This window comes from Delphinus delphis, chromosome 2 (genome assembly GCF_949987515.2).
Source record: "Delphinus delphis chromosome 2, mDelDel1.2, whole genome shotgun sequence".
NCBI lineage: Eukaryota > Metazoa > Chordata > Mammalia > Artiodactyla > Delphinidae > Delphinus > Delphinus delphis.
The window spans coordinates 175178869-175201041 of record NC_082684.1 but is presented as its reverse complement, the minus strand read 5'-3'; the positions used below and the strand labels follow the sequence as shown (position 1 = coordinate 175201041).

Below are 22173 nucleotides of genomic sequence, written 5' to 3'. Positions count from 1 at the left end.
TTGTTGAGGGCTAAATAATGTTAAAGTTACCACTTAAACCAAGACTCATACAAATACAGTTTAAAATTTTTACACATTATAATGTGTCTGGAAAGTAAAGATTGTCTTTTAGAGCCTGGAATAGGATCCTGTTTCTCAGCTTCTCAGCTCCTGTGCCATTGAACAGTTTTCATCAATTTTATACATATATATTAATATTAACGTATATTAATATATATATTAAATGGACCTTTTCTCCTCTTACACCACTGTCCTTTTTTCTTCCGGCCTTATAATCGACATATAGCACTGATAAGTTTAAGGTGTACAGTGTGATCTGACTTACGTACATCATGAAATGATGGATGTTCACTAAACTTACTGTGATAATCTCATACAGACGCAAAATTATAGAAAAAAATACGTTCCTTGTGATGAGAGCTCTTGGGATTTACTCTCAGCTTCCATATACAACATGCTGCAGTGTTGATTATACTTATCATGTTATACATGGCATTCCTAGTACTTACTTATCTTATAACTTCTTATAACTGGAAGCTTGTACCTTTTTTGACCACCTTCATCCAGGTCCCCCCCACCCCCCGCCTCTGGTAATCACAGAGCTGATCTCTTTTTCTATGAGTTTGTAGATTTTTATAAAGTGTCTTTGTCTGGTTTTGGTATCAGGCTGATGCTGGCCTTGTAGAATGAGTTCAGAAGCATCCCTTCCTAAAGTAAGATTCACTTACAAAGTGAATGTCATATGGTCCTATTGCAGTCATACAAGAGGACTTATCAGATCTATAGATGATACGCAGTTGGGATGCACAGATCACACCAAACATTAAAATATAAGTCTAGAAACAAGAAGTTAATAATCACAGAATCCTACGTTGATATTCAAAAATCAACCTCAATCAAGTAGGGAGCTAGTAGCTGTAGTACCTACAGAAAAACTTTAGGAGTTTCGATGGTGAAGAGCTTTGTATAAGCGAACAGTATGCTGCTGCTTTAAAAGATAAGGCAAATTTAGGCTGCATCGTAGAACCAAAACTTCCACTGTGCTCTGCTCTCCATTCATTATGTATTTATGTCTCTTAGTCTTAAAATTATTTACTATGAGGCTTGTACACCTTCAATACAGCAAAAATTTTAAAAACATTTAAGAAAAATAAAGTTAAGAAAGTAAGACAGGCATGAAGTAAACATGAGAACAAAAGGAATATATAAAATCCTTTGCACATGCTAGAAGTGACCACAAATTAGACCCTAAGGTTTCGGAAGTAAGAAAACTACAATTAGTAACCAAGACCCAGAGTGACTGTAAGTAAAAAGAATCAGTTGCTGGAAAAAGCACAACCCTTCCTGATACTAAGTCCATAGAGAAAGTTGTTCCTTGAAGCATCACTAAGAATAAAGAACAGGGAGGACCTTCAAGATGGCGGAGGAGTAAGACGAGGAGATCACCTTCCTCCCCACAAATGCATCAGATATACATCTACATATGGAACAACTCCTACAGAATGCCGGCAGAAGACCACAGACTTCCCAATAGGCAAGACTCTCCCCACATACCTGGCCGTGTGGCTGACAGGGTCTTGGTGCTCCAGCTGGGTGTCAGGCCTGAGTCTCTGAGGTGGGAGAGCCGAGTTCAGGACACTGGTCCACTAGAGACCTCCTGGCCCCATGTAATATCAATTGGCGAGAGCTCTCCCAGAGATCTCCGTCTCAATGCTAAGACCCAGCTAAACTCAGTGACCAGCAAGATCCAGTGCTGGACAGGCCATGCCAAACAACTAGCAAGACAGGAACACAACCCCACCCATTAGCAAAGAGGCTGCCTAAAATCATAATAAGGTCACAGACACCCCAAAACACACCACTGGACACGGACGGTCCTGTCGACCAGAAATACAAGATCCAGCCTCACCCACCAGAACACAGGCACCAGTCTCCTCCACTAGGAGCCTACACAACCCACTGAACCAACCTTAGCCACTTGGAGCAGACACCAAAAACAGAACCTGCAGCCTGTGAAAAGAAGACCGCAAACGCAGTAACTTAGGCAATGAGAAGACAGAAATACACAGCAGATGAAGAAGGTAAAAACCCACGACACTGAACAAATGAAGAGGAAATAGGCAGTCTACCTGAAAAAGAATTCAGAGTGATGATAGTAAAGATGATCCAAAATCTTGGAAATAGAATGGAGAAAATACAAAAAAACATTTAACAAGGACCTAGAAGAACTAAAGAGCAAACAGACAATGATGTACACCACAATAAATGAAATTAAAAATCCTCTAGAAGGAATCAATAGCAGAATAACTGAGGCAGAAGAACGGATAAGTGACCTGGAAGATAAAATACTGGAAATAACTACCACAGAGCAGAATAAAGAAAAAAGAATGAAATGAATTGAGGACAGTCTCAGAGACCTCTGGGACAACATTAAACTCACCAACACTCGAATTACAGGGGTCCCAGAAGAAGAGGAGAAAAAGAAAGGGACTGAGAAAATATGTGAAGGGATTATAGTTGAAAACTTCCCTAATATGGGAAAGGAAATAATCAACTCCAAGAGGACAGAGAGTCCCATACAGGATAAATCCAAAGAGAAACATACCAAGACACATGTTAATCAAACTATCAAAAATTAAATACAAAGAATTAAAAGCAGCAAGGGAAGAGCAACAAATAACATAGAAGGGAATCCCATAAGGTTAACAGCTGATCTTTGAGCAGAAACTCTGCAAGCCAGAAGGGAGTGGCAGGACATATTTACAGTGATGAAAGGGAAGAACCTAAAAACCAGATTACTCTACCCAGCAAGGATCTCATTCAGATTGGACGGAGAAATTAAAACCTTTACAGACAAGCAAAAGCTAACAGAATTCAGCACCACCAAACCAGCTTTACAACAAATGCTGAAGGAACTTCTCTAGGCAGGAAACACAAGAGAAAGAAAAGACCTACAGTAACAAACCCAAAACAATTAAGAAAATGGTAATTGGAACATACATATCAATAATTACCTTAGATGTAAATGGATTAAATGCTCCAACCAAAACAAAGCCTGGCTGAACAGATACAGAAACATGTGCTGTCTGCAAGAGGTGCACTTCAGACCTAGGGACACATACAGGCTGAAAGTGACGGGATGGAAAAAGATATTCCATGCAAATGGAAATAAAAGAACGCTGGAGTAGCAATTCTCATATCAGACAAAATAGACTTTAAAATAAAGGCTAGGGCTTCCCTGATGGCACAGTGGTTGAGAGTAAACCTGCCAATGCAGGGGACACGGGTTCGTGCCCCGGTCCAGGAAGATCCCACCTGCCACAGAGCGGCTGGGCCCATGAGCCATGGTCGCTGAGCCTGCACGTCCGGAGCTTGTGCTCCGCAACGGGAGAGGCGGCCACAACAGGGAGAGGCCACAACAGTGAGAGGCCCGCGTACCGTAAAAAAAAAAAAAAAGAAATACTAGCAAACAGAATCCATCAGCACATTAAAAGGATCATACACCATGATCAAGTGGGATTTATCCCATGAATGCAAGGATTCTGACAAAATTCAACACCCATTTATGATAAAAACCCTCCAAAAAGTAGGCATAAAGGGAACTTACCTCAGCATAATAAAGGCCATATATGACAAACCCACAGCCAGCATCATTCTCAATGGTGAAAAACTGAAAGCATTTCCACTAAGATCAGGAACAAGACAAGGTTGCCCACTCTCACCACTCTTATTCAACATAGTTTTGGAAGTTTTAGCCACAGCAGTCAGAGAAGAAAAAGAACAGGAATCCAAATCGGAAAAGAAGAAGTAATGCTGATGACATGATACTGTACTAGAGAATCCTAAAGATGCTACCGGAAGACTACTAGAGCTAATCAGTGAATTTGGTAGAGTAGCAGGATACAAAATTAATGCACAGAAATCTCTTGCATTCCTATATACACACTAATAATGAAAATTCTGAAACAGAAAATTAAGGAAACACTCCCATTTACCATTGCAACAAAAAGAATAAAATACCTAGGAATAAACCTGCCTAAGGAGACAAAAGACCTGTATGCAGAAAACTACTGATGAAAGAAATTAAAGATGATACAAACAGATGGAGAGTTATACTGTGTTCTTGGATTGGAAGAATCAACACTGAAAATGAGTATACTGCCCAAAGCAATCTACAGGTTCAGTGCAATCCCTGTCAAACTACCAATGGCATTTTTCACAGAACTAGAACAAAAAAATTGCACAACTTGTATGGAAACACAAAAGACCCCAAATAGTCAAAGCAATCTTGAGAACGAAAAACAGAGCTGGAGGAATCAGGCTCCCGGACTTCAGACTATACTACAAAGCTACAGTGATCAAGACAGTATGGTGCTGGCACAAAAACAGAAAGATAGATCAGTGGAACAGGATAGAAGCCCAGAGAAAAACCCACGCACATATGGTCACCTTATCTTTGATAAAGGAGGCAAGAATATACAGTGGAGAAAAGACAGCCTCTTCAATAAGTGGTGCTGGGAAACCTGGACAGCTACGTGTAAAAGAATGAAATTAGAAAACTTCCTAACACCATACACAAAAATAAACTCAAAATGGATTAAAGACCTAAATGTAAGGCCAGAAACTATCAAACTCTTAGAGGAAAACATAGGCAGAACACTCTATGACATAAACCACAGCAAGATCCTTTTTGACCCACCTCCTAGAGAAATGGAAATAAAAACAAAAACAAACAAATGGGACCTAATGAAACTTCAAAGCTTTTGCACAGCAAAGGTTACTATAAACAAGATGAAAAGACAACCCTCAGAAAGGAGAAAATATTTGCAAATGAAGCAACTGACAAAGGATTAATCTCCAAAATACACCAGCAGCTTATGCAGCTCAATATCAGAAAAACAAACAACCCAATCCAAAAATGGGCAGAAGACCTAAATAGACATTTCTCCAAAGAAGACATACAGATTGCCAACAAACACATGGAAGGGTGCTCAACATCACTAATCATTAGAGAAATGCAAATCAAAACTACAATGAGGTATCACCTCACACCGGTCAGAATGGCCATCATCAAAAAATCTACAAACAATAAATGCTGGAGAGGGTGTGGAGAAAAGGGAACCCTCTTGCACTGTTGGTGGGAATGTGAATTGATACAGCCACTATGGAGAACAGTATGGAGGTTCCTTAAAAAACTAAAAAATAGAACTACCATACAACCCAGCAATCCCACTACTGGGCATATATCCTGAGAAAACCATAATTCAGAAAGAGTCATGTACCACAATGCTCACTGCAGCTCTATTTACAATAGCAAGGACATGGAAGCAACCTAAGTGTCCGTCGACAGATGAATGGATAAAGAAGATGTGGCACATATATACAATGGAACATTACTCAGCCATAAAAAGAAACGAAATTGAGTTATTTGTAGTGAGGTGGATGGACCTAGAGTCTGTCATACAGAGTGAAGTAAGTCAGAAAGAGAAAAACAAATACCATATGCTAACACATATATATAGAATCAAAAAAAATAGGTTATGAAGAACCTAGGGGCAGGACAGGAATAAAGACACAGACGTAGAGAATGGACTTGAGGACACAGGGAGGGTAAGGTTAAGCTGGGACAAAGTGAGAGAGTGGCATGGACATATATACACTACCAAACGTAAAATAGCTAGCTAGTGGGAAGCAGCCGCATAGCACAGGGAGATCATATCGGAGCTTTGTGACCACCTAGAGGGGTGGGATAGGGAGGGTGGGAGGGAGATGCAAGACGGAGGGGATATGGGGATATATGTATACGTATAGCTGATTCACTTTGTTATGCAGCAGAAACTGACACACCATTGCAAAGCAATTATACTCTAATAAAGATGTTAAAAATTAAGTTAAAAAAGAATAAAGAACAAAATATTTATATCCTGAGAAATATCCTTAAAATAATACAGCAGAGCATTTGATAGTGTTTTCTCTCTAAAATAAGATTCTTCAATAGAGGCCAATGATATTTCACCAAAGTGCAATTGAGAAAAAGCATTGTCCCAGGGTGGCCGATGGATGCCGTCCCAGTCTACGGCTCCCGGATGGTTTATTCCAAGGGGAGAGTTCAGGCAGGGCTACTCAGTGTCATCGCAGATACATTGAGAAACTAGTATACCAAGACAGTGCTGTGACAATTCCATTGTATTTCATACAATATTGGTCCATAGGAGATTGGAAAGTTTTTTAATGAAAAAACAAATGATCCTTCACCACAGATGGTTCTGAAAGCACTGTTTAGAGTATCTAGGAATGAATGAACTGCATATCCTTCAGGGATCCTCTGTAATTTTTTCTCAGCTGAGTTTTCATAAGGCCTTGAGGGTCAGGGTCCTCGATTATATGCCCTAAAATTGCCCGGATAGTTGGTCTCTTCTGATACCCATGAAATGAACCCTATGCAGAGACGGGTGTCACGCGTCATGTGAACTTCACACATGGGTGGGAACTGAGCTGTGAGAAGGCCACCACACCACACACGGGGGTGCAAAGGAGCCCCTGCACCTGGGCTGGGATCCTCCCAGCAAGTAACCTGGGTTTGTTCCACGGCCTCACAGTCATTTTAGCCTGGAAAACCTTTACATCAGGTGCACCCGAACACCCACCCAGCCATTAAAAGCAAGTCAGTGTTCGCAGTACATGTAACTTTGAGCAGCACACCCTCCTGATACGACCTCCAGGGCTGAGTGGTTACAAACACTGACCCAGGTCGACTGGTAAGCGAGCTGATGTGCTTCATCTATCATCTGTAAGCTATGAAGTCAGAGTTAGAAACAAGAGTTTTTCTAACAAACGTAGTGACTTTGGCTCTAGAATAATTGTCCTGCAGACTTTCTTTGCAGGAGTGGTAAAGTATCAGGGTGATTCCCAATAAGCATAATGATAACTAGCACTTACTGAACACTTAACTCTGTACAGCCACACTCTAGTTATCTGCATGCATTAAGTCATATAGTTCTCACAATAACCCTGTGAGGTGGATGCTACCGTTTCCTCTTTTTTTTTTTGAACTGATGAGAAAATGGAGGTTCAGCAAGCTTAGCTTTGTCCACAGTCACTCAGCTGGGACATGGCAGAGCTGGGGCTCTGACACAGGCATCCTGTCTCCAAAGCCACTGCCGTACCCACTGTGCTCTTCTACCTCCCTGTCTGTAAAGACAGAAGTAACCTGTATTACATATGCTTATTTTCCTAGAGAGCAGGAGAACAAGCGTAGCTCACCTAAAAATGCCACCGAATAATTAAGAATGTTAAAATAGGAGAGATACTAGGACATATCCCTTATTTTACCGCCACTGGAAATTTTTATCTGATGCATTTTGAGTAATGAATCATATTTCAGGCATCCCACTGGAAAGATACTGATTAAACTGGAGAATTTCCAGAGGTGAGTTAACAAGCGAGTAAGGGTTCTAAAAACCACGTCCCACGAGGAACGCGTGAAAGACCCGGATATGTTCAACGTACACAAGGGAAATTGAAGAATACACGTGACAGCTCTTCATCAGTTTGGAAGTCTGGCTCGTGGAAGAAAAGTTAACCCAATTCTGTGGCATCAGAAGCAAACTAGTGCAGGGAAGTAGGCGCTCCAAGCAGCGGACTCTGGCTTAGTATTGAGCCTCTGTCTCACCGCCTTTGGAAGGAATCACTAACACTTCTCGAGAGCACACTGAGGTTTGCTATATAATCTCACATAACTGCTACAACAGTCCAGCGAGGATGTACCTACATTTATGCACCAAAACACTGAGGCTTAAAAAGGTTAAGAGAACAGCCTGCGACAGAGCCAGAATCTGAACCCAGACCCACGGTCCTCAGCAGAGCCAGACGAGACTGTCCTCCACAGAGCTGTCCAGCGGCAGGAGACTCCTTCTAATGAAGGAGGTTAAGCAGAGATGAGCCAGTGTCAAGGATGATACAAAATGAACTCTTCATTGAGAAGGAGGCTACATAGAGGGCTTATTAGATTCCTTCCAGTTCTGATTTCTTAGATATAAATTTCTATGAAAATATAATGCACTTGTTTTAAAGTTTACAACATTGAAGTTACATTACTAGCAGAGCTTACATTGACTTTCCTGCTGCTTTCCTTTTAATTATTAAAAAGAAAGGGGGAATGTGTTGGGGGTGGGGTGGGATGAACTGGGAGATTGGGATTGACATGTATACACTAGTATGTATAAAATAGATACCTAATAAGAACCTGCTGTATAAAAAATAAATTTCAAAAATTCAAAAAAAGAATAAAGCTGAATATACCAGCAGCTAACACAACATTGCAAATCAACTATACATCAATTAAGAAAAATAAAGTGGCTATAAACATCAAAAAAAAAGGGGGGGAGATAAAGAGCTTTAATTTTGCTACTGAGTAGATAATCAGCATCGTCACATTTCATAATTTTCATAATTAGCCATTCATTCATCTAAAGAAGGTTTTTAAAGAGCATCTCTGTGAGCTGCTGAGCTGCACTGTAACAGGTGCAGGTAAATGGCCCACAACACCTGGAGTTTGCTACCTCCCTGAAAATGGGCATCAGTAACCTTTAAATTATAAATGATGAACTATAAGTTAAAGCAAAAGGAAAAAAGAAATAGGCTGTATGTAAATATTTCATGTAGCTCAGTGCTTCTCAAAATTTTCTGTCCAAGTATCCCTACTGGCCAAGAAGAATAAATGCCTTGTACCCTGGAAGGTCTAGGGAAGCAACTTAAAGGAGGCCTCTGTAAGCAGGAAGCTTCTTTGTTTTTTTCCTAACGTTTCACAGAAACGTTGCATTTGTGCAACACAGTCTAATCTGTGTCTTAATATTTACATGTTTTAAAATACCATAACCACTATCGCTAAAATTGAAACTGTAAGATGCTTTTCATACCCAGTAAAACATTGCCTGATATATCCAGAAGTACATACATCCCAGTTTAATAAGCCACGGCTTCTAACAATACCTTGTATTTCAAGTTTTCTTCCCATTGAAAAAGATATTTTCAAGGAAACCTGTGGATATGGGAAGGATAGATATTCATGACTCACACAGTTAAGGCGAGATGTTCATGCATGCTAAGCCTTATGGGAGATTTACTTTTCTTTCCTCTAATATTAATTTCTCCTACAGATGGTTAAGTAGAATAAAGTATAGAAAATTACATAAATTGGTGAAACAGGATAAGAAAAAAATTACTTGAAAGAGTAGGATATAATTTTTTGGTATTTGAGAATGATTTGAACTTTTAAAAGTTTGCAGAAATGTTGGACACATATGCTGAGAAGATTCTTTAATTGGTTAGCACGTAGTTCAGACTCACGTTTTACTGGTGTTTATGACATTTACGTAGGTTTTGAACGTAAAGTGATGATTCTAAATAAAATTATATTACAAATATACATGGTAACCTCTTTTGAAATTGATACTGCTTGTTTTAGGAAAAACGTGGATACGTAAAAATTTATGAATGTAATTTTTTGTTGTTGTTTAGGAGAGAAGCCATATGAATGCCCAAACTGCAAGAAACGTTTTTCCCATTCCGGTTCCTATAGCTCACACATAAGCAGTAAGAAATGTATCAGCCTGATGCCTGTGAACGGGCGACCACGAACAGGGCTCAAGACCTCGCAGTGTCCCTCACCATCTCTCTCGGCATCACCAGGCAGTCCCACGCGACCACAGATACGGCAGAAGATAGAGAATAAGCCCTTCCAAGAACAACTTTCCGTAAACCAAATCAAAACGGAGCCTGTGGATTATGAGTTCAAGCCCATAGTGGTTGCTTCAGGAATCAACTGTTCAACCCCTTTACAGAATGGGGTTTTCAGTGGTGGTGGCCCCTTGCAGGCAACCAGTACTCCTCAGGGTGTGGTGCAAGCCGTTGTTCTGCCAACGGTGGGGTTGGTGTCCCCCATCAGTATCAATTTAAGTGATATTCAGAATGTACTTAAAGTGGCAGTAGATGGTAATGTAATCAGGCAAGTTTTGGAGAATAATCAAGCCAATCTTGCATCCAAAGAACAAGAAACAATCAGCGCATCATCCATCCAGCAAGGTGGCCATTCTGTTATTTCAGCCATCAGTCTTCCTCTGGTGGATCAAGATGGAACCACCAAAATCATCATTAACTACAGTCTTGAACAACCTAGCCAACTTCAAGTTGTTCCTCAGAATTTAAAAAAAGAAAATCCAGTCCCCACCAACAGTTGCAAAAGTGAAAAGTTACCAGAAGATCTTACTGTTAAATCTGAGAAGGACAAAAGCTTTGAAGGAGGAGGGAACGACAGCACTTGCCTCCTGTGTGACGACTGTCCAGGGGACATCAGCGCACTTCCGGAGCTAAAGCACTATGACCTGAAGCAGCCCGCCCAGCCCCATCTGCCCCCCACGCCAGAAGGTGCCAAGCCTGAGGCCTCTGCTCCCTCGGGGTCCGGAGACGGCAGCCTGTCTCCCAGCCAGCCACCTTTAAAGAACCTCCTGTCTCTTCTGAAAGCATATTATGCTCTGAATGCACAGCCAAGTGCGGAAGAGCTCTCAAAAATTGCTGACTCAGTGAACCTACCGCCGGATGTAGTGAAAAAGTGGTTTGAAAAGATGCAGACGGGACAGACGTCAGTGCAGTCTTCTGAGGCATCTTCTCCCGAGCCAGGCAAAGCCAACATCCCTGCTAAGAACGATGACCAGCCTCAGCCCACAAACGCAGATGAATCCCCGGACGGCACGAGGAATCTCCAGAGTCCTCTGAAGATAACCGGCTCCCCCGTCCTACCAGTGGGCTCCGCGGTCAACGGTTCCAGAAGCAGCGCATCGTCCCCATCCCCCCTCAACCTCTCCTCCTCCGGAAACGCACAGGGTTACTCGTACCCGGCAGAAGGGGCACAGGAAGAGCCACAGGTCGAACCTCTTGATCTTTCACTACCAAAGCAACAGGGAGAGTTATTGGAAAGGTCAACTATCACTAGTGTTTACCAGAACAGTGTTTATTCTGTCCAGGAAGAACCCTTGAACTTGTCTTGTGCAAAAAAGGAGCCACAAAAGGACAGTTGTGTCACAGACTCAGAACCAGTTGTAAATGTAATCCCACCAAGTGCCAACCCCATAAATATTGCTATACCTACAGTCACTGCCCAGTTACCCACGATCGTGGCCATCGCCGACCAGAACAGCGTTCCGTGCTTGCGAGCGCTGGCGGCCAACAAGCAGACCCTGCTGATCCCCCAGGTCGCCTACACGTACTCGACTGCAGTCAGCCCGGCGGCCCAGGAAGCAGCCCTGAGGGTGGCCCAGCCCAACGGAAATCAGGTAAAGAATGCCCGCACCCTCGGCCTCTACTGGTCAAGTGCTCGTTTGACTTTTTTCATTGAATTTTTCTAATAAAAATCAGTCCCAAGAGAGCCAAGCAGCTTGTTAAGCTGTCATTTCTGAAAGGAAATAGATGAATGTGTGCCTTAGTACTTTTCAACGGCAGTTTTGTTATTCTGCTGAGAAAAGGGTCGATGAGTCTCAGCTAAATATTGACTGTTTGAAACTAGAGACAGAAGAGAAAAGTAAACCTGGAATGCTTACTAATCAGACTTCTGTTTTCTAGTCAGATCCCAAAATTCGTTAACGTTCTGTGTCGATTATGATCATTCGTAAATGAGAATTTGTTCACAGACATTTCACACCCGGCCAACTTAGCTATCCCTTTTTATGTGTTAACACCTCTGTTTGTAAAAAAAACTTTAAACAAACAAAAATTAAGTATATAAAGAATTCATCTAGTGAATTTACCAATGATTTTGTAAGCTGTAAACTAAATAGTGTTCAATCATAATGATATATGAGGGAATATACTTGTGAATCTATGTTTGCAGTTTCCTCTTTAACTCCCCCCAGATCCATGACGGTTTTGACAGAACCAATGCGTGTGATTGTGTGTCTCACTGTCCGGGCTTTTTCTATGTCACTGACCTTGTGTCTCTCCATTTTTTTCCATCAATTTCTGATTGAATTTATCTCTAGTATTCATTTGATTCAACCTTTTTTCCAAATATTTGCTATAAGTAGGTGCAGCTAAAATAATTACAGTATCCTGTTCAAGTGTGTTTTGCTGCTTTTTTCTCCTTAACTATTGCTACCAGTGGGCTTCCCGTAATTGTGGTAACTCTTGAAAAAGTTTTCACACGGCTAAATTTCTCACTAAGTCTAAATTTGGGGTATATGAAACACTCTTCATGCCTTTGAATAATAAACAGGGAACCACAAACATAACCACAACGTTATTTAACGTTGAAAATCGAGTCCCTTTAGCACCATTAGCAGCTCGCAAATGCCAGAAAAATGTCGGCACTTCTCCCGCCTCACAAAGCCGTGAGAAACGTGGAAAACCTTTGAACTTGTAGAAAATTTGTGAGTTTAGAATGGAAGACTTCAGAAAAGACACAGGATCTTAGGGGCCCAATCCCACTACAGGCTCCCTGAAGAATTATTCTACCGGCAGGAGGCCCAAGTTTCCTCCCCAACCCCATCCCTAACCCGAAACTCCAAAGATGCACTGTCAGCAAACTCGGAAGATGCACTGTCTAGCAAGTGTCCTTGTTTAGAGATGTGGACCCTCCTACATTGCTTCCATCTTGCTCCTTAAAAAAGTGATAGGGAGACAATGGAGTCTAGTTCACAAAACTCGAAGGTTCTGGAAGATACAATTTAAAGACCACTTTTTTAAAAAACAGAATCTTAATTTTTGCTCAGTGAAACCCAGAATGAAAAAGTGAAGGTAAGTGATGCAGTCACGAACCTGTGATTGTTCCGCAAACTCGTAAGTTAAAACCTTCTGCCAACTTCTCATAAGTTAACGATTCATACGGAACTAGGTGGGCTGTGTTAGTACTGCGTTCTGTATTACTTCTTTTCGGTGTCCTTCCTTCTCGGCGCCAGCTGGCCCTGGGTTTGCTGCGGTCTCGGCTGTAGCGCCCCTCCCTTTTGTCTGTGTCAGCCCCACCCGTCACCTGGCCCTCCCCTTGGAGCCTGCTTTGGTCAAGTTGTGGAAAGTGTACATCACAGTCGTTCTTTAATCTGTGCTTTTGTTTATGTCTCTTGTTTATCTTGTAATTTGAAAGGAAGTTTTCCTCCTCCTTTGTCTCCTCTAGGATGAAAGGCAAGACACTAGCTCCGAAGGAGTATCCAATGTAGAAGATCAGAACGACTCTGACTCCACGCCACCCAAAAAGAAAATGCGGAAGACGGAAAATGGAATGTATGCTTGTGATCTGTGTGACAAGATATTCCAGAAGAGTAGCTCGTTGTTGAGACATAAATACGAACACACAGGTATGTATGCGCGTGAACCTGGCAGTTTTGGAAAAACAAATTTATAACCATTTCCAACCTGAAGTGCCCCGAAGCCTGTCGGCTTAATGCCATCTTATTTCATAGCTGTGCCCTTATTTTCAGGTAAAAGACCTCACGAGTGCGGCATCTGCAAAAAGGCGTTTAAACACAAGCATCACCTGATCGAGCACACGCGCTTGCATTCCGGGGAGAAGCCCTACCAGTGCGACAAGTGCGGGAAGCGCTTCTCCCACTCGGGCTCCTATTCCCAGCACATGAACCACCGCTACTCCTACTGCAAGAGGGAGGCCGAGGGGCCCGAGCCAGGGGCCGCGGGCCCAGGGGGCCCGCCCGCGCACCACGCGGGGGCCCGCGCCTCCCCCTCGCAGGGCGACTCGGACGAGAGGGAGAGCTCCACGCGGGAGGAGGACGAGGACAGTGACAAGGAGGAGGAGGAGGAGGAGGAGGAGAGGGAGATGGAAGACCTGCAGGAGGAAAAGGAAAGTGGAGGACCGCAGGGGGGGGAGGGGCGCGAGGGGGAGGGGCGCGAGGGGGAGGGGCCAGCCAACTCCGAAGGTGCGAGGGAGAGCGCAGGAGCTGGAAGCCCAGCCCACAGCTTAGAACACAAAGTCAGCCAGGGCGCTGAGCAGGTGTCTGAAGAGAAAACAAATGAAGCCTGATCGTTTTTCTAGAAAGAAAGAAAATTCTAATTGGTAATGAAGTTTGTTCTATGTTATACATGCTTTTCACGGAAACACAGTAACCTGTATACTGTGATTTCTGTTCACTACTGTGTAAAGTAAAAATTTAAAAAAATACAAAATACCAAAAAAAAAAAAAAACCACACACAAAAAAAAATCCGGGTGTGCCTGAACCTCAGACCTAGTAATTTTTCATGCATTTTTCAAAGTTAGGAACAAGTTTGTAACATGAAGCAGATTAGAAAACTTAATGACTCAGAAAGCAAAGATGCAACAGGTCAAAGGAAACTGATTACTTAGACAAGCATCTGGCATTGTTTCATTTTATCAGTATTAATTATCACTCTTAACGTTGGTTTATTCTTAAGCTGTACAATTGGGAGAAATTTTATAATTTTTTATTGGTAAACATATGCTAAATCCGCTTCAGTATTTTATTATGTTTTTTAAAATGTGAGAACTTCTGCACTACAAAATGCCCTTCACGGAGAAGTATAATGCAGTTCCAAACCGTGCTAACTACCATTTCTAAATTCAGTCTAGAAGGTAGTAACTTCTAATATTTAGCTGTCATAGTAGAGCGTATTCTCATTTAAAGTGTATCGTTAGCCTTAAGAAAGCAGCCGATAGAAGAGCTGAAGTTTCTTACTCATGGTTTAAATGGAGTTGAAAAGATTGCCGTTGAGCTCTGATTGCAGGGACTAACAGTGTTGATACTGGTGAGGACAGCAGAGTCGTCAGATCGGTGTTCGTAATTGTGTTTGAGTACGTGATAAACAAATATGAAGGATGTGATATGAAGCTTTGTATCTCCTTTGGCCTTAAGCAAGACCTGTGTGCTCTAAGTGCCGTTTATCAGTATTTTCAAGGCTCTGACCAGCCTCCGTTCATGCGTGGCCTACAATAACTAGCATTTGTTGATTTGTTTCTTGTATCGAAATTCTAAAATAAAACTCAGAACCACTGACTCTGTCAGAGAAGCCAAACACTGGGACATTTCACCCTTTAATAATTCCTCCGTATTCATTTTGCGTTAATTGACTTTCAGAATTTCTCTACAGAAATGAAAGGGAAATTTTCTAATCTGCTTTATCCATGTACTTGCATTTCAAACATGGACCTGCCATTGTTATTTGGCTCATAATTGTTTCCAAATGTTAGTTATTATGGACCCAGTTTATTAACAACATTAGCTGATTCTTACCTATCAGTATTATTTTCTTTCTTTTAGTTTATAGATCTGTGCAGCATTTTTGTACTGTATGTCTTCAAACCTGGCAGTATTAATACCCTTCTTAACTGACATATGTACTTTTAGTTTTAGAAAACTTTTATATTTATGTGTCTTATTTTTATATTTCTTTATTTATTACACAGTGTAGTGTATAATACTGTAGTTTGTATTAATACAATAATATATTTTAGTATGAAAATTTGGAAAGTTGATAAGATTTAAAGTAGAGATGCAATTGGTTCTCTTGCATTGAGATTTGATTTAACAGTGTTATGTTAACATTTATACTTGCCTTGGACTGTAGAACAGAATTTAAATGGGAATGTATTAGTTTTACAACTACAATCAAGTCATTTTACCTTTACCCAGTTTTTACTATAAAACTATTAAATTCTGAAATTCACTGTGTGACTAACAGCATGCTGCTCTGCGGTTTTATGAAGAGATTAGTCTAACCATGAAGTCTCGTTCCTTACAAGCCAAGCTAGGGCGACCTTATGTAAACAGTGTTGGGAACAACGTTTAACATTTTGTGCCAATTTGTTCCTGTATTCATGTATGTAAGTTACAAACCTGACTCTTCATTTTTAAGTTCCTTGTTACACCATGGTCATTTTCTAGTTTTTTACCAGACTCCCCCATCTCACAATAAAATGCATCAACAAGCCTGACTTACTTGCGGTCATTCTTTTAATCATTATCAAGATTTTCTCTGGAAAACTCTGTAACACACATGGGGGTACTATACCGTCATCCTGTGCTTGGTTTATCTTGGGCTGGGTCTGGGGAGACCGGATGGTGTAGACGTTCCCTGCTAAATCGTGCATTTCCCCGCGGCTGGGTGTTTCTGGGAAGGTCAGAGGTGACAACTAACGAACGGCCTCCCCAGAGCTTGCTTCCTCTTCCCGAACCCCTTCGCCCCTCACTCCTGACCCCGTGGCCTCTCACCCTTCGGGAAGCCTGCACTAGGTGCCTTTCCTCGGGGCTCCCACAGCCCCTGTACCTGCCTCGTCATCTCAGCCCTTATGCTGTGGCTCGCACGCCGCCCACCAGGACGGGCCGTGTTGGCCGCTGGGTCACCCGCCCGGCAGAGTGCCCGGCCCAAGTGCATGCGGCCACGTTGGTCAAACGAGAACATAATTTGCACGTTAACAGGGCTCAGCTGTGTCTGCCTTTACTACTCTTTCGCTTCTATGTATGTTCAGTGATTTCAGCAATTTAATAATTTTTTTACTCAGGCCCTACGGAACACGACATAGCAGACAAATTGTAAACTATACCTTTCCCGTCGCCTTTCTCCTCTGATTTGCGAGCTTATTTCTAGGTGTCGTCTTTCTGGTGCTTAACCCAATGGTACACGACACAGGCATTCAAGGCCTCTGGTAGGAACTGATGGGACGACCCTCCCCTTCTTACGGCCTCATGTTCCTAGGTGATCGCTATCAGCATGGTGCCTCATTTCTCCCGTCACTGAGAAGAGCTACCCAATAAACAAATGCATTGTATAGCATTAGAAAATAAGAGTAAATAACCCTTCTTAGGAGACATTGGTGCTATCATCACTAAGGAGCAGCTCAAAGAAGGCAGAGTTCTCGATACATACGGGTAAACGGCTAAGAAAGGGATCCAGGTTCATCACACAGGTTCTGAAAATGAAACCGCGCGAATGCTTCCCATTACTCCCCCAAGCCCCGTAACAGCAAGAGTGTCATTTGTCCCTGACTTGTACCATGCACACAGGTGCTTCACTGCTGTTGTCAAAGCTGATTTCACAAAAGCCTTGCAAGATTGAAAGACCGAGTGCCCATGAACACAGACATATTAAGTAGCAGAATAAAGACTGGAACATGGGTCCACCCAACTCTAAGAGCCATGCCCTCAACTAGCCTGCCTCACATCTCACTTAAGAGCAGCTTACACCATCTACATTTAAACTCAATCCTGGCCTTAAGTAACATGAGTAGAAAATGTCAGCAAGGCCAATATACATTTTATAACATGGTGAAAAAGAAAAGCAAGGGCAAGGGTTTTTCAAATCTGTGTGCAAACTTAAAATTAGCCCTGAAAACGTGAAAATGCAAACTCAGAACAGATCTCTTAAGATCAATTAGAACAACCACAATATGGTCTTTGTCTTCTGAACCTAAAAAAAAAGCATAAATTCCTCTGTTCTAGTGAACAAATACATTCCACTCAATACACATTTTTCCCCAACAACACATGGGACATTCATGAAGAGAAACCATCTTATGGGCCATAAAACAACCCTCAAATTCAAAAGAATTGCAAACAAAGTGGTTTTTCTCTGACTACAAAATAATTAAACTAGAAATCAGTAACAGATACATCTGGAAAATCCACCCCCCTCCACAAAACTACTGGAAATTAGACAACACATTTCTAGGTAAAATATGACCGTTATAAATTATGAAGAACTAAGTAAAAATGAAAATGCAACATCAGAAGTTGCAGTGTGCAGTAAAGCAGTGCATGTAAGAAAACTTATAACATTAAACTTTTATTAGAAAATAGAAGGTGCAGTCATCTAAGCTTCCACCTTAAGAAATTAGGAAAAGAATAAAATTAAACCCAAACCAAGCAGAAAGGAGGCAATAATAGAAGACAATGGCATAGAAAACAAATACAATTGAGTAAATCAATGAAATCAGAATCTGATTCTTTGAAAAAATTAATACAATTGATAAACCTCTAGCCAGACAGATCAAAGAATAAAAGAAAGGAGACAAATCACCAAGAATGAGAGAGAAGATCTTCTTGCAGATTCTACAGGGTAAAAGGATGAAAAGGAAGTATTATGAACTTTATGCCAATGAATTTGACAACTTTGATGAAAATGTCACGTCCAGAATACCAAAACTCACTAAAGGAGAAATAGATAACCTGATTAGTCCAATCACAAAGAAATTTCTAGTTAAAAATCTTCCCACAAAGAAGACTCCAAGCCCAGATGGCTTCACTGGTGAATTCTACCAAAAATTTACAGAAGTTATTGTACCAATTCTACACAAACTCATCCAGAAAATAAAAGAGGAAAACACTTCCCGCCTTAGTCTGTGAAGCAGCAGCATTAACCTGATAGGAAAACCAGACAATGATATTACAAGAAACAAAAACTACACACTAATAGCTCCCTGGATGTAGGTGCAAAAATCCTTGACAATGGGGCTTCCCTGGTGGCGCAGTGGTTGAGAGTCTGCCTGCCGATGCAGGGGACACGGGTTCGTGCCCCGGTCCAGGAGGATCCCACATGCCGCGGAGCGGCTGGGCCCGTGAGCCATGGCCACTGAGCCTGTGCGTCCGGAGCCTGTGCTCCACAACGGGAGAGGCCGCAACAGTGAGAGGCCCACGTACCGCAAAAAAAAAAAAAAAAAAAAATCCTTGACAAGATACTAGGAAATCATTTTGAATAGTTTATCAAAAGGAAAGTACATTACAACCAAGTGGAATTTATCCCAGGACTGCAAGGTGGTTTTTGCATTCAAAAACCACCTTGTAAACCAAAAATTTACAGTTTTTACACATTTACATCATATTTACAGAGCAAAAAGAAAAACTGTATCATCTTAATAGGTGTACAAGAAGCATCTGACTGAACTCTACACCAAGTCATGCAAGTTCTTGGCAATCTAGGAATAGAAGGGGGTTTCCTCAACCTGATAGAGGGCACCTGCAAAAAAACCCCATAGTTAATAATTTTGAAAAATTAAATGCTTTCCTCCTAAAATTATGAACAAGGCAGTAATATCTGCTCTCACCCTTTTATTAAGCATTGTACTGGAGGTCCCACGAGGTGCAACATGACAAGAAAAATGAAAGGCATACAGATCGGGGAAAAAAAAGTAAAACTTTTTATTTGCAGACAGGTTGGTTGTCTGTGTCGAAAAAAAGGAATTTACAAAAAAGCAACTAGAAAAGGTGAGAGCAAGGTTACAGGATATAAGGTCATTATGCAAAAATCTATCATATTCTTATAGTAAGGGTAAAATGGAAATTTAATTTTTTAATGTATGAAATATTTAGGGATAATTTAGTAAACTACGGGCAAAACCCAGGCACTGAAAAATACAAAACACAGCTGAAAAAAATTAAAGGTGCAATGAAAATGAAAAGATATTCCATTTTTATTGATCAGAAGATTCAATGTCATTGCTGTGACAATCCTCCCCAAATTTATCTATTTTTTTTACTTTTTTAAAAATTTGTTTATTTATTTTTGCCTGTTGGGTCTTCGTTGCTGTGTGTGGGCTTTCTCTAGTTGCGACGAGCGGGGGCTACTCTTCGTTGCAGTGCATGGGCTTCTCGTTGTTGTGGCTTCTCTTGTCGTGGAGCAAGGGCTCTAGGCACATGGGTTTCAGTAGTTGTGGCACACGGGCTCAGTAGTTGTGGCTCACGGGCTTAGTTGCTCCACGGCATGTGGGATCTTCCCGGACCAGGGATCAAACCTGTGTCCCCTGCATTGGCGGGTGGATTCTTAACCACTGTGCCACCAGGGAAGTCCCTATCCTCCCCAAATTTATCTATTAATTCAACACAATTCCAGTGAAAACTGCAGCCACATACTTGTAGAAACTGACAGGCTTATTCAACATTTATATGGAGATGCAAAAGACTTCAAGTAAGCAAAAGAATTTTGGAAAAGAAGAATAAAGTTGGAGGACTTAGACTACCTGATTTCTAGTAATACTATAAAGCTACGGTAGTCAATACAGGGTTGTATTGAATGGACAATACAGGGTTGTATAAGAATGGACATATAGATCAAGAATACAGAGTTAAAAGTTAGGAGGAGATCCACATATTCATAGTCAATTGATTTTTGCCAAAGGTGCCAAGATAATCCAATGGTTAATTGATCATCTTTTAAAACGTCCTGCTGATAGATATCCATATGCAGGAAAATGAACTCGATCCTTATGTCACACCAGACATAGAAATTGTTTCAAAATAGATTGCATACTTAAATATAAGAGCTAGAAGTATAAATCTTTTGGAAGAAAACATAAATTCTTTGTGACCTTCAATTAGGCAAAGATTTCCTAGATAAGATACAAAAAGGATGAATGAGTCATAGAGGAAAAAAATTGATGAATTAAAATTTATGAAAACTTTAAAATTTTGCTCTCCAAAAGATACTGTCAAGAAAATCAAGAGGGAAGACACAGACTTCTTCAAGAGGGAGAAAATATTTGCACACGTATATCTATATACCCGAGAAATGAAAACGTGTCTACACAAAAACCTGTACACAATGTTCACAGCAGCATCACTTATAATAGCTAGAAAGTGGAAACAGTCCTAATGTCAATCAACTAACGAATAGATAAATGTGGTATGTCCATACAACGGAATATGATTTCATAGTAAAAAGGAATGAAGTACGATGCATGCTACAACATGGATGGACCCTGAGGACCTTACACTAAGTGAAAGAAGCTAGTCACAAAAGATAAAATATTCTGTTATTCCATCATAGGAAATATCCAAAATAGGCAAATCTAAAGAGACAGGAAGTAGAGTAGGGCTGGGGGTGGGGAGAGAATGGATACTGACTGCTAACGGGTATGGGTTTCTTTTGGGGACCGTCGAAAGTTCCAAATTAGATTGTGGTGATATTTGCATAACTCTGTGAATATACAAAAACCATAAAATTGTACATTTTAAATGGGTTGCTTTATGGTATGTGAATTATATCTCAACAAAACTGTTAAAATATATGTATATATATTAATAAGACAGCCCAATTTTTTTTTATGGGACAGAAGATTTGAACAGATACTGTACCAAAGAAGACATACGAATGGGAAGTGAGCACATGGAAAGATGGTCCACATCATCAGGCATTAGGGGAGGCAAAGTAAAGCTACAATGTGCTACCACTACACACCCAAGAGAACGGCCAAAATTTAAGACTATCAGTAACACCAAATACTGCACGGGCTATAGAGCGGCTGGAGCTCTCCTACATGGCTGGTGGGAATTTAAAACAGTACAACCGCTTTAGAAAACAGTTTGTCGGTGTCTTATGAAGTTAAACACATACTTAATATACAACCTTGAAAGCCCACTCCTTGGTATCTACCCAAGATAAATGAAAATATATGTCCACTCAAAAACTGTATTAAAATGTTCATAGCAGTTTTAGTCATAAGAGCCAAACTGGAGATAACCCAAATATCTTATCAACCAGGGAACAAATAAACCAACTGCAGAATTTCCATACACGGGAACAAGTAACACATAAGCCATAAGTAACATATAACAACGTGGATGAATCTGAAAAGCAGATATGCAAAGTATAACACGAAGTGTGGTGGACACACAGATATACACCTTTGTAAAAACTGTAAAAAGTATCCTTTTTGCTGCCAAGCCTCCATTTCCTTTATTAATTAAAAGATCAAAACAACAGGTAGTAAGCGCTGTCCTTGTGTTCTAAGTATACATTTGAGTTGTGTTGCAGTAACTCAGTATTTCTATTATTGGAGTAGGTTTCTTCTTTCAGTCTTAGAGTACTAGAAGGTGGGAAGGGGACTATCTCTTAAATGCAGACATATTCAAGGCAAATTGCAAGTTAGAATTTTTTAAAAATCATCTGGCGCTTCAGAAAACGCTACATTCTATTATTATTACTTTGGGGCTTGTATATTCTTTTTTATTGCGGTAAAATATGTACAATATAAAGTTTACCATTTGAACCACATTTAAGTGTACGATTCACTGGCATGAGGTATATTCACAATGTTGCACAACCATCACCACCACCCATTTTTCATCATCGCAAACAGGAACTCTGTACCCAAAAGTCCTCCTCCCTCCCTGTCCCCAGCCTCTTTAACCTCTATTATACTTTGCTGTATTTTCCATCTCTATGAATTG

General features: G+C 40.9%; 1 protein-coding gene across 1 annotated transcript in view; it reads left to right on the top strand.

The window, feature by feature from the left end:
• Positions 1-15941, top strand: part of ZEB1 (zinc finger E-box binding homeobox 1) — a 193804-nt gene extending 177863 nt beyond the window's left edge. Inside the window, exons 7-9 of the mRNA XM_060006348.1 lie at positions 9520-11330; positions 13160-13340; positions 13464-15941. Coding sequence (XP_059862331.1) covers positions 9520-11330; positions 13160-13340; positions 13464-14020 — 2549 coding nt within the window. The 3' untranslated portion in view covers positions 14021-15941. The remainder of the gene's footprint in view (positions 1-9519; positions 11331-13159; positions 13341-13463) is intronic.
• Positions 15942-22173: the final 6232 nt, after the last annotated feature.